This window comes from Lotus japonicus, chromosome 1 (genome assembly GCF_012489685.1).
Source record: "Lotus japonicus ecotype B-129 chromosome 1, LjGifu_v1.2".
Classification (NCBI taxonomy): domain Eukaryota; kingdom Viridiplantae; phylum Streptophyta; class Magnoliopsida; order Fabales; family Fabaceae; genus Lotus; species Lotus japonicus.
Genome location: NC_080041.1, coordinates 47,213,461 through 47,226,476, shown reverse-complemented (window position 1 = coordinate 47,226,476; position 13,016 = coordinate 47,213,461). Strand labels below are relative to the sequence as shown.

The following is a 13,016-nucleotide window of genomic DNA, read 5'->3' as shown; positions in this document are numbered from 1 at the left end:
ATTGAAATTTTCTAATTAATTCCTTAATTAATTATAATTTCAATTACATTTATTGGTTTCAATTTTAGTTTTCAATTCATTTAAAAAAATGTTTTCAATTGAATAATTATCATCAAATTATTTTATAACATTTCAGTCACGCGTTTTTAACTTTCTTCGTCTAATCATTACGTTTTTCTTACAATGATTACATTCTCATTTCCTTAATTTGTAATTGTACATTTCATTTCATTTTTAATTGTCAACATATATTTTCTTACCATTTTTACCGTTAACTTTTAAGTGCAAATGTGCAATTGTATCTTAGGGATGAAGCCATTTGGTTACGTTTGACTTATACTTGTTTTATTTTTTGCTGACTACTATATACCCACGTGGTTCTCTCCTGGTTTTTTTATGACTAAAACTATTAATTTAGTGTAGTATTTGGCCTAACTTTGTTTTGGGCTTTTAAATTACTTATAAGCTAAAGTTGGATCTAACACAAAACTATTTTTTGGGTCCATTAATTGGTCATGATATGATAAATGATTGGATAACTAAGAACAAGATAAACTATTATTTTATCATGCATTTGAGGTGAACATAATACTAATAGGACATGATACAAACAATGAAAAATATACCAAAATTTTATTTGAAATAAAAAATACATAATATTTTTTAAAACTTAATTTTCTAAATAATTTTTTTAAAGTGATTATTTTATTAAATTTAATCTTTTGCATTTTTATAAATGAGCTTATATTTTAATATTAACTAAAATGAAATTAATTTTTATTAATTCTGCTATTTTAATTTTTTCAAAGGGAGTCTATTTTAACAAAAATTATTATATATGTAACCAATGGATTTTAACTTAGTAGGTGTAAGTGATCAATGATAAAAGTTAATCAAAATGTGAAAGACCTTCCCCTTTATATGTGTTTTTCGTGTTGAGTAGGGATGGCAATGGGTAGGGTCTGGGTAGAGTACTATAGTACCCATCCCCATACCCGCGATTTTAAAAATTACCCGTACCCGTCCCTATACCCGCATGAGTAACAACTTGAATGCTCGTCTCCGTACCCTCTGGGTACCTATACTCCCGTACCCATTACCCGCAATTTAACGAACCAAAATATATTTTTTTCTATTTTTATTAATAGAAACAAAAACGCAACAAACTTTTTAAATACAAAACACTAATATAAATACACAAGATTATATAAATACTTAAAAAATAAAAATCATTCAACTAATAATTTTTTTATAGAAGGAATAAGCGAGAAATATATAACTTTAAATTTATAATTTTAGATTTATAATATAGTCCTAAAATTGTAGGTTAGTAACTTACTAATTTTAGAAATAAGTGGGAGTAAATTAACAATGATTATGCATATCTTTAATACTCACCTATTTTTTTTAAAGTAATTGAAAGCTATAGCTTAAGTTAATTTGTTCATATATTACCAAATAATAATAATAATAATAATAATATGTGTGTGAGTGCGGGTATGTGGCGTGTTGGGTACTATAGTACCCATACACAACCCCATACCCATCTAGCGGGTTTTTACCCTACCCATAGTGGATATTTTTAGCGGGTACCATATGGGTCCGAGACCCATTACCATCCCTAGGGCTGAGCTCAATTTGAGCAAAACCGTTGCTGTTAAAGTTGGTCTCAAGTTTATTATCTGTCAATATATTCATTCTCCTTTCAAAAAAATGTTAATCAACTTTTTTTAAAAAAATTAAAAGATATTTTTCTTTCAAAAATAATTTATATTTTAATTATTAATTATAATTATACAAGTATAGAAATAATTTTAAATAATATCATATGATAATAAAAATTAGTCTAAATTTACTATTAAAAAATTAATTTTTGTATATACGAGTAGCTTATTTTATTGTTAGTGAAGAATTATTTTGTGTATTTTTACTATAATATAAATAAAGAAAAAATAATATTAACTAAGTAGTAGTAAGTGATAGCGAAAATTAGTTATTTTATGAAATCCAATATTTTCACCATTTATAAATCGATTTATTTTTAATTAAATTTATTAGTAACTAAATAATTTTAACGTAACAATAACAACTAGAAATTGATAAGTAATAAAATTAATATTTTATTAAAATAAAAAAATATTTATTAATTAATATTAATATTATTATAAATTACATAAAAGATAAAAGTTGAAATTAATTTTGGGTTATGCTAATAATCAAATAAAAAACTGTTATCTTATTCTGTCAGAATATTTTCTATTATAACTCTCTCTCAGGATAACTTTTACATATGATAGACATGATATATTAAGCTATAAGATAGTGTTATCATATTCTACTGGGGCAACAAACAACATATAATTAGTAGTTATTAGCAAGTAGAACAACGCGCTTGTTTTGGACTTTGCCTTTTCCTTTCTGCTGTGTCGCTAATTTGGTTGTATGTTTGGATTTTCACTTCTCAGCTCTGAAAATCCATATCTTTGTCCCAAAATAAAATTTAATGAATGAATTTCTTAAAAATAAGTTGTAGAGGGGTGGGTGTGTCTAGGGTGCTTTCCCTAAGACTATTGTGTCGTGCTTTTATTTATGTTGTCTCCCTAGCATCACCTCCACTGTCGCCGCCATCACCACCACGTCACACCCCTACCTTCTAGCATCACCACCACCACCACTCTCCACACTGTCATCGTTGCCATCATCACCTCCATCAAGACCTCCACCCACGACAACCATCGCCCTCCACCATCACCATTGTTGTTGCCACCGCCGCAACCACCATCGCTCCCACCACCACCCTCCACCATTATCATCATCTCCACCTCCTCCACGCACCGCAACCACCACCTCTACCACCACCATCACCACCCTCCATGACCTCCACCATAACCACCGCCACCACAACCCTCCACCAATGCCTCGCCGCTGCCACCACCACAACCACCTTCTCCATTGCGACCACCACTTTCCACTGCCGCCTCCATCGCCACCACCACCCTCTCCCACCACCACTATTGCTACGACTATCTTGGCCATTATCGCCACTAGGTAACACCACCTACACCAACACCACCAGCTTCACCACCTCCACCTTCCATCACCACCTCCACCATTACCACCAGGTAACAACCACCTCCACCAATGTCACCACCATTAGGTACCACCGACCTCCACTGGCCCACTACTACTTGACCCACTAGGTATTAGATTACCATGACTCAATCTACTGCAAACAAACCATCACTGGGGACAATAGATAAACAAGGGGAAAATAGTTGAAAATAATGAGATAAAGATAGCTACAATTTCTGAACAAATTAAATTGCTTGACCTAGCAGATACCTAGACTTTCTATAACTTTCTCAGAAGTTCATCTCGCCGATGAGACAAGCCCTAACTAGTTTTCTGCACAAAAAGTTAGAAAATTCACATTTCCGAATGGAATTATCAAACACACAACAGGACAAAGATATACAACACAAAGAATATGAACTTCTTCAGGGCATGAAGACTGTAGCAAGTGCCCCAAATCTTTTTTTGCTGAAAAGCTATAATCTATTTTTAGTATGTAGACGTAACCCCTCCAATGCATGCTTCAGGCATCAAACATCCAATCCAACAACCTAAGCTAACAAACTCCAACTCAAGATCATTATTAATATGCTTCAAATGCTGACCTGCCCAAAACTTGCTTCCATGGAGAGATTCCACAAGCCATATCTCAAGCACAAAATGTGGTGAAAGGAAAAAAGAGTAACTGAGTGAGCACGACGAGGTTAAAGAAGAAATCACTTTGCACTCAGACCACAACAGCTTCACCACTAATTCCATCATGAAGTTGGAGTGAGCCGTCCTTCATCAAATTTAGGCTCAAGCTCTTGAATCTCTCCCTTGAATATTGCCTAGATGCTTTTCTCCAGTCAGTTCCAGCTTTCATCATGGCCACAAACTCCTCATAACTTATGCGACCATCCTGCGAAGTGAGAGCAGAAAATTGAAAAACATTGGAAAGCCTTAATAAACATGTCGAATGTGTATGTGAGATTCTGTGATGTAACATGAGTGGCAGCGTGAAGTTTTGCAACTGTGTAATATATTAACTACAATTTAAACAATAAGCAATGAGCATGAAAGTCGAACCTTGTCGGTGTCAACTTCACGCATGATGTCATTCAATACATCAGCATCAGTTACTCCTGACTCATCTGCTAATGCTTCTTGTAGCTCACCTGACTCAATATACCCACTCCCGTCCTTGTCAAAAAACTTGAATGCTTTGTGGAAATGCTCATCATTCTCCATTTTTTGCAAGTGAATCGTAACAGCTACAAACTCACCGTAGTCAAGTACTCCATTCCCATCAACATCGGCCTAAGTAATTCACAGCAAAGAAATCCACAAATTTCTATTACAAATAAATACATTTGACACTTCCAGGAGAATCTGGGTATGAATAACAATTCAATGTAATCTCCTTCTAGATATATAAATCTCACGTAAGCATGTCCTACCAGCTTTATACTAAAATGGGAAGTCTTTCTAGTAAGCAGGTGCCACATTCCTCAAGCAATATCTAAAACAATTGCCAATAAAGAAACAAAAAAGGCAATATCCATAATTCAACTAACATAATTTTTTAAATACTTAATATTACTGAAAAACAAAGTCCCTCTAAGTAGAATTTACTCATTTTAAACATAATTTATACAACATAATCACATTAAATGTGGTATCTGATATCATATGATGTTACACAAGGTACAAAAAAGGCCAGGCAAATCACACACAACATGTGAATGCAAGATACGCATGTAGTGAAGTAAAGAGAAAAGAAAAACACTTCTTTACAGCTGACCCCTGCCCTGCTCTTTCATTAGGAAATCCTCTTTTAGGAAATCCTCTTTTAAGACAAGTGATGCTATATGGCAGGAAGGGAATGGACTACGAAAAGAGGAAAACTGATTTTAAGTTAGAGGTTTGTTACAAATCAGGGGTGGTTGACATTTATCAGGGGTTTTAATCTATTGACCAATAGAACTTACAAACTTTGCCTTGTACTCAAATCATAATAATTCCAATTTAAAAAAAAAATGCAGCAGAAGTCCAGAAAAATGGTTCCAAAGAGCTCAATCAGATTGACTTATCATTGTAGCAGTAATGGTCAAAGAAATAGTATTCTATGAAAAAATGACATCATAAGTTATGTAAATATAGAAGTTTACCACTTCCATGAGCATCTTTATCTCTTGGTCAGCCAATTGTGAACCAACCTTCCTCAACCCAGCCTTTAGCTCCTCATATGATACTCTGCCATCTTTGTCAGTATCCATCAATGTAAACATATCTTTGATTATTTCTACCTCTTCAACAGATAAATGCTCCGCAATCACCTGTAGCATTCATTCAAAAAAACCCAGAATATCAACATTTCAACTTCCTTATTATTTCAATCATACATAGAAATAAGCAAAGCACAAATCACATAGATGCCAACCCGTAGAGCTTTCTTTTTGAATCTATTCATCATGGAAAACTGTTTAAGCCTGGACCTCACAATATCTCCTAATGGAACATTTGGAGCTTTCTTCGCGTTTTGCAGCCAGGGATGTCCTGTAAGCATAAATAAGGACAGTAAATATTCATATGATATCTTCATGAGGTAAACTTGATGTGAAGTTAAGCCTCCCAATCCAGGTCATAAGGATCCAAATATGCAACATTTTCTTTTCCTTATTAAGGGGGAGGTGACAAAGGGGCAAAGGATCCAGACATGGATGAGGACAATAATGAGAATACACCTCTTTTTATTGTTTGCCTAAAAATATTCCTCTTAAAGAAAATAAAAATTTACATGGCTTAACAGCTATTTCAAACAGCTTAAACATTCTGATTTTGAGGCCCAAAAGTCACTCTATTTAGTTATTTCAACTTTCAAGTTTCAAGACAATTTTCTAAGAACAAAATAAACAACCAATGCCACTGTTTTTTATCCAAAAATTTATTCTAAATGCCACTGTTAAATTTCAAAGGAAAATATGTTCCTTTCCTCCCCCATCCATATCTGTAATAGTTAGATAAACTGCATGAACACTGCTAGATTTTAAACCCAGAAATAGATACAAAATGAATCTGGCTTAGCTTATGATGCAAAGTTATAGCTTTCTAGGCAGCCCGGGAGAAGCAACAGATAGGAGCCTTTTCAATATAAATCACAAATGAAGAGTATGCTGGTTGAGTAGGCGGAAAGTGGGAATGTGGAAAATAGTCAATAGAGCCACAATTATTTTCAACTGGGGTTATGACTTGATACTTTCCACCTTCTCTTATTTATAGTCATACCAAGAAATTTGGAGTGAATTCATTCTAAATTTTTCACCTACCCACTTTCCACCTAGTCAACTAAGCAGCCCCTAAATGTAGCCCCTAACATTTTATCCTACCCTTTACCCACTAATCCGATAGCTATGGAATAAATATCCTCAAGCACTCTAGCTACTAACTGATTTAGAATAGTTCCATGTAGGCAGATGCAAAAATAGATTAGTGATAACATTTTGAGGTTTCTTTCTTACATCTCACCCTTCTTTTTACAGCTTTTCTGCTGACAAGTTTCTCCACCGCAATTTAAAGTCCTAATAAATGTGAGAATCTGCCACAAAGGTGGGAACTAATATTTATGAGGCATCCCTTATAGATATTGATATCAATGAATGAAAGCTATAGTTGTACCTGTGAGATGATTTATTGAAAGCCTATAAAATATAAAACATATCGTATCTCAGTCATACTTCTGAATTAATCCCAATCTAATGAAACGGCACTCAAACTTCAGGCAAACACCGCACCTTCACTGTTCTACTCATTATAAACCTCTAATTTAGTCCTCTAGGATGGCAAGTCAACAAGGGAAAATGCTGAAACAACAAAGTTTCACTCATTACAAAATCAAGCCTAGGTATCCTGAATAACTTACCAAGAACCTGTTCAGCTGTCAAGCGTTTTTTCGGATCCGGCTCTAGCATTCCCTGCACAAGGCTTTTAGCACTACCCGATATCTGAGGCCAAGGTTCCCTCTTGAAGTCAATCACACACCTCAAAATTGCTAAAGCCACACCTTGCTCAGTCTCTGCCACAATTCCACAAACAGAAACCATTCAATTCAATCCTCACTTCAAAACAAAAACATCCTCATAACACAACAGATTAACATCACACACTACCTGCCCAAAATGGAGGAACCCCACATAACAAAATATAGAGAATCACACCAGCACTCCACACATCAATTTCTGGACCATAATTCCTCTTCAAAACTTCTGGTGCCATATAGTAAGGACTTCCAACAATCTCCTTGAACTTATCACCTGATAAAACAAACTAAATCAAAATCAAAATCAAACTAAAATAAAAAACACTCAAAAGGGAAGAAAACTTGTACTATTGATTTTGATTATTATATACCAGGCTTGAAGAAGATTGAAAGACCAAAATCAATAGCCTTGAGAGGCGAATTCTCTTTCTTATTAGCAAATAGAAAATTCTCCGGCTTAAGGTCCCTATGCATAACCCCATTGGCATGACACATCCTCACAACTTCAGCAACGGTACGCGCCACGCTCGCGGCGGCGCGTTCGCTGTAGTGCCCCCTAGCAACAATCCGGTCGAACAGCTCACCACCCTCGCAAAGCTCCATAACGAGGTGAACATTCTCGTTGTCCTCATAGGTCGCCTTGAGCTTCACGATGTTAGGGTGCTCCGGCAGCGTGGACATGATCGCCACCTCGCGGCGGACATCTTCGATGTCCACCGCCGTTCGAAGCTTCCGCTTCGAGATCGACTTGCAGGCTAAAGCTTCCTTGGTTTCCCGGTCTGTGCAGAGGTAGGTGATCCCGAACTCGCCGCGGCCGAGTTCACGGCCGAGTATGTACTTGTCGCTGATTCTGGTACGGTGGCTCATCGGAATCACGTCCCTCAGGACGCGGATCGGGGCCGCTGACCGGACCGGTTCGTCAACGCGTGGGTTTGGTTTTTTGTGGTTTGGCTCCTTTTTCCGGTTCGGGTCGGTTGGTTTGGTGGTGGTGGTTGCGGCGGTTGTGGTGGTGGTGGTGGTGTTTCCGTCCACCACGTCAGCTCTACCGCACGCGTTGCAGTTTCCCATAGTGGGTGTTTTCTTCTACTGAAGGTTCTTCTTCAATTCACAGCATCAAAGAGAGAGAGAGAGAGAGAGATAGAGAGAGAGAGAGAGAGAGGGTTCTGGTTTTTGTGAGAGAGAAAAAGTGAGAGCGTGTTTGGGTGTGTTGAGCTGTGACTCGTGGTGGTCCCGGCGGTGGGTTGTTTCTTTGTCTCCGGCGGAATGAGGCGGGGGAAGGTGGAAAGAAGAGAGAGAAAGGAAAGTTCAGCAGAGGGAAAAAGTTGTACTTTTGGAATTAAAGTAATCGTACTTATCATTACATGCACCACAAATATATGTGTCATCTTTTTCTTTACTTTTTTACATGAGAATGTCCCATAATGGTAATTAGGATAAAGTGTGGAATTATTTTACCTTTTAAAATATTAATTTGTGAATTTTGTGAATAAATAAAATGATTTTCTCATTTTAACTCAGAGAAACTTATTAAAAAGTTGATCTTGGTTGATCTTCACTTAAACAATCTACTTTTATTTCAATTCACAAGAAGAATTTTATTCACTTTTATACATTTTAATGAATTACTTAATCTATCTTATATAGGATGATAATGTATGATAAGAGTGTGATGTAACCGCCACCACAACCTCCACTATTGTTACCACACCACCCTTCACCATTGCTATCACCACACTCCACGACCGCCCTCCACCACATCTGTCGCCACCACCATCACTATTGTTGTCATCGTTATCATCGCTGTCACCACTCACCACCACTGCCACCACCACCATCACCTTCTACTGCACCCCTTAACTATCATTGTCATTGTTGTCGCCACTAGATACCGATATGACCCACCAGCACCACTACTGCAACAACCACTCCACTACCGTCACCACAAGTGCCACTGCCACTTCCATAGCCATCATCACCTTCACCTCCAACACCATCATCGCCACCGCCACCACCTAAGCCACCATTGTCATTATCGCTGTCACAACCCTCCACCATTGCCATCACCACCTCCCTCCACCGTCGCCACCGCCACTACCATCATCACCATCACTTCCAACACCATCGTCGTCGCTGCCACTCTTAACCATTACCCAGCCTCACTGTTGCTACCTCTACAACCACCACCATCGCCATTATTCAATATTTTACAAACATAGGTTTATATTGATTTAAATGAAATTATAAGTTATACGATATACACTCAAACACTGTATAGTATTAAAATTTAATTGAATCCAATACAATTAGGTAAGATCTTAAACTATCAGGCCTTATATTATACATCAAACTAAATTAACCTTGATAAAATGTAATTTATATTTTCAAATGTAAAAAAATAGATATATATTGCAAAGCCACATATTTCGGTGGTTAATTAGGGCTGCAATTTTTTTTGGGAGATTTTTTTAATGTGAAGCCGAATTTCCTAACCCTGCCCCTTGGATAATTGCGTGGGGGCTTTGACACTTGGATATTATTTTTTAATTTCAATTTATATAAAAGAGAATATCGTTTGGCAAATGAATTATTAGGCTCTCCGAGGGGACAAAATATATATCACTTTTTAATGATAAACTTTTTTTCTGCTCGTTTGGTTTAGTCATATATAGTATTATTATTATTATTATGATTTTTTGACGAAGTATTATTATCTTTTTGAATTGCAATTATGCAATTGATAAACGTCTCTGCTACGGCTAAATTTCGAAAAAGAAACTTCTATTTGAACTCATATTGCATTTTCACTAGAGTTCAGTTACAATGCACCTAATTAAAGGTGTAAAATAATTTTACACAATAGAAATTAAATGTGTGTTATTGAAGGTGTAAACAAATTTTAGATAGTCATCTAGTAGAATTCCATCACACCATAAAATGCATTTTTGTTTTAATTGAAATTTTAAAGAGAAAAAGATGATGTACTGGCGGTGCAAATTTTTTTTTACACCGTCAACCAATTAAATTTCAAAGATATGCTACGTCAATTATTGGAATTAAATAAAAAGAGAGACTTTCTCACATCCTTAAAATCTGATTGGTTGATGGTGTAAAACTTTACACCATCAATGGATAAAAATTAAACTTAATTTTGAAATAAAAATTATTATTCCTCAAACATGGTATACTTTATTTAGTTGTTAGCAGTACATATTCATTAAATTCATTAGAAGTTAAAGATGTGTTTTCTGTGTAAACAACATTTACATAGGCATCTAAATCAATCTGTCATGTTATAAAATACATATTTATTGAATAAAAATTTTAAAATGAAAATTACTATTTCTCCTTAGTGGTATAATATGATTAGTTTTCAGTATCAAACTATTTTACATCAACGTTGAATATTTATTAAACTCTACTTATCTACTATAAAAAATTATATCGATTACTCTTAAAATAGGATTGTAGTAATTTATAAATTAGTTTGTGGATAATATAGTCAGATAGAGGCGGGGTATAAATTGTCATTAAAGATATTCCTAACTGCCAACTACTTTGAAAAATGGATCAAAATCGGTGTAAACTTTCTTGTGTTTCCACGAGGAAAGAATGTCTTTGGCAAGCAGCAATAAAACAGACAGCGCCTCTATGCCCACCATAGTATTATATATTGACCTTTGACCTCTCATTCTACATATGTTTTTTTCTTTACAATGGAAAAGAATAATCTATATGTATACCTAATTAAATTATAAGGAAAATAAAAAAGGTGGGAACTACTGGGTAACGGGATACTCTTCTAGACACCAGTTGTTGAAGTTGTTCAACGGTGGAAGGGTTACGTTAGGAGTATTTTTGACTTAGTTAGTGGATTACGCATGAATATTAATTATAGTATGATGTGCATGCTAGGTTTAACATAACATGATGATCTCAACTGATCCAAAAGGGCGTTCCCCTCAAGGGGTAATGTTCACTTCCAAGAACATCCTGTGTCTTTAATTACAGTACCCATAAGTGCATCCTTAGAGGCACGATAAAAAATTGGTTTAAGACTAAAATTATGGTGTACACCGTGTAGATAGAGAAGGAGCTCATAACCTCCTAGCTTTTTAATTTTTATTTTTCTTACATGTGATTGTTGGCCCAAAATATTTGGCCCAAAGCCACATGGGCCTGTTGAAGAAGTGAGTCCAGGAAAATCAGGAAAGATGTTAAGTTAAGATGATGACACAATTCGACAAACATAGCATTGGAAGCAGTTACTAGAAAAACGGACAATTAGCACGTGCATGCGCATACCCACGTTGTAACGCTGCAACAGAAATGGTTAGAGGAGTGTATCTCCACCCACGATGGCCACCCACGATGTAGGCAAACGGTTAAGGTGCGCCCTTCCCACCACGGCACAAAGAGCTTCCGGAGCAAGTAAAGAGATCGTGGGAAGGGTCAAGCCCACTAATCCATCCGTCAAAGGAGAAACCGCCAAGGACGTGTGAGACAATGGAGTACTATAAATAGAAGAAGCTCATTCAAAAAAATGGTTCCCAACTCAACTCCCAAAAAACTCACTAAAAAGCTCACATGTCCGCATTAAAGAGACTCAACGGGCCTAACGTGATCATGAAGGAGTATGTTGCAGAACCAGCCATTTAAGATTCCTGCTTTTTATGCTTTCAAGCTTTGTGTTGTGTTTCTTTGGTTTTCGACATTTTCTTATTTAATGTAATTTCCAGCCTTCGATTTGTTTCGTGTAACTTTCTTTTTAATTAATGAAATTCGACTTTCAGTTATCTTGATTGTTTGTTTTGATCATCCCCAGTTACTCACTCACTCTTCGACACTTGGTTGTCGAAAAACTCATATTTCACACACAGCACTTTGGCAAGACGTTTTCCCAAAAGAAATCTTAATTCTCACAACTCTTAAACTTTTTCCAATCGAATTCGGAGAATGTTTGTTTACCAAATATCACCGTAAACAAATTGGCACACCTGGTGTGACCATTTTTGTGAAAACTAAGTTTTACATAAGTGTTTTGTGTGTTGCATGTTACTTGTTACCTGTTCTTTGCTTGCGTGAGTTATTTTTATGCACTTGAGGAGTGGTAAAACTGTAAGTATGACAAGCAATCGGGGCAGAACCTCCCCCCAAGGATCCAATGTGGTTAATCAAAGTAGTCCTGGTGGAAGCAGCGGTAACAATAATGAGGAATTGTCCTCCGGTTTGAGTTCTGGCACCACTGTGCCAACCCAAAGTATAGCGGTTTCCGCAATGGCGGAAATGCCCATTCCAACGACGGTTCAGACAATGGCACCCCCAACGGTAACAAGAGGAGTGGCCAACGTGCCCCAAACCTCGTTTATGCCAAATGTCTCTCTATCTGCGAGAGACATGCCTTTTGGCATGCCCACATCTTTGATGCAAGGCTTGCAAGGTAATTATTCGACGTTTTCTGAGAACGTCCTCCCCTTTGGGATACCCCATTTGGGGCAAACGGGACAATGATGAACTCGGGAAGTCGAGTAAGCCCTCCTGGCTTCACCACAGAACAAAGTTCACAGGTATACTTGCCCACGGGCATGAACTCAGGGTCACTTCAGGCCATCAGGCAACAAATCGACGATAGTAATCATGAAATGGTCAACATGCTATCTCGACAGATGTGAGAGATTATTAACCCTCTGATTCAAAATACTAATGCCAATAATCAACAATTGGCTCATCAGATGGGGCGCTTGGCCACAGTGTTAGGGGGCAAGTCGAAGTCGCACCTCTGCCAGGGATCGAACAAATCCCGCCTGTCGCGATTCCCGCGCATAGACCTGTGCCAGCATACCCAGACATAGGGGAAAACCCCTTATTCGAGGGGAATGGGGGAGTGCATCAACCACCCCAGAACCTTTACGGGGTGAACAGGAATGAA

General features: G+C 36.8%; 1 protein-coding gene across 1 annotated transcript; it reads right to left on the bottom strand.

The window, feature by feature from the left end:
* Nucleotides 1-3,257: 3,257 nt before the first annotated feature.
* On the bottom strand, nt 3,258-8,441 carry LOC130736699 (calcium-dependent protein kinase 10-like). Its single transcript, XM_057588511.1, has 7 exons — nt 7,462-8,441; nt 7,221-7,364; nt 6,974-7,126; nt 5,495-5,610; nt 5,223-5,390; nt 4,141-4,371; nt 3,258-3,973 (listed from the first exon to the last, which is right to left on the bottom strand). The coding sequence occupies exons 1-7, from the start codon at nt 8,156-8,158 to the stop codon at nt 3,800-3,802; spliced, it is 1,683 nt and encodes a 560-aa protein (XP_057444494.1). The 5' UTR covers nt 8,159-8,441; the 3' UTR covers nt 3,258-3,799.
* Between the last annotated feature and the right edge of the window lie 4,575 nt (nt 8,442-13,016).

What these genes read in the sequence shown, in the direction of transcription:
- LOC130736699 (XM_057588511.1), bottom strand. Translation starts at nt 8,158, where the DNA reads ATGGGAAACTGCAACGCGTGCGGTAGAGCTGACGTGGTGGACGGAAAC. An exon ending in TAAAGATGCTCATGGAAGTG is followed by an intron (nt 4,372 to 5,222) that starts GTAAACTTCTAT and finishes TGAATTACTTAG; the next exon opens with GCCGATGTTGATGGGAATGG. An exon ending in GTGAAGTTGACACCGACAAG is followed by an intron (nt 3,974 to 4,140) that starts GTTCGACTTTCA and finishes CTCACTTCGCAG; the next exon opens with GATGGTCGCATAAGTTATGA.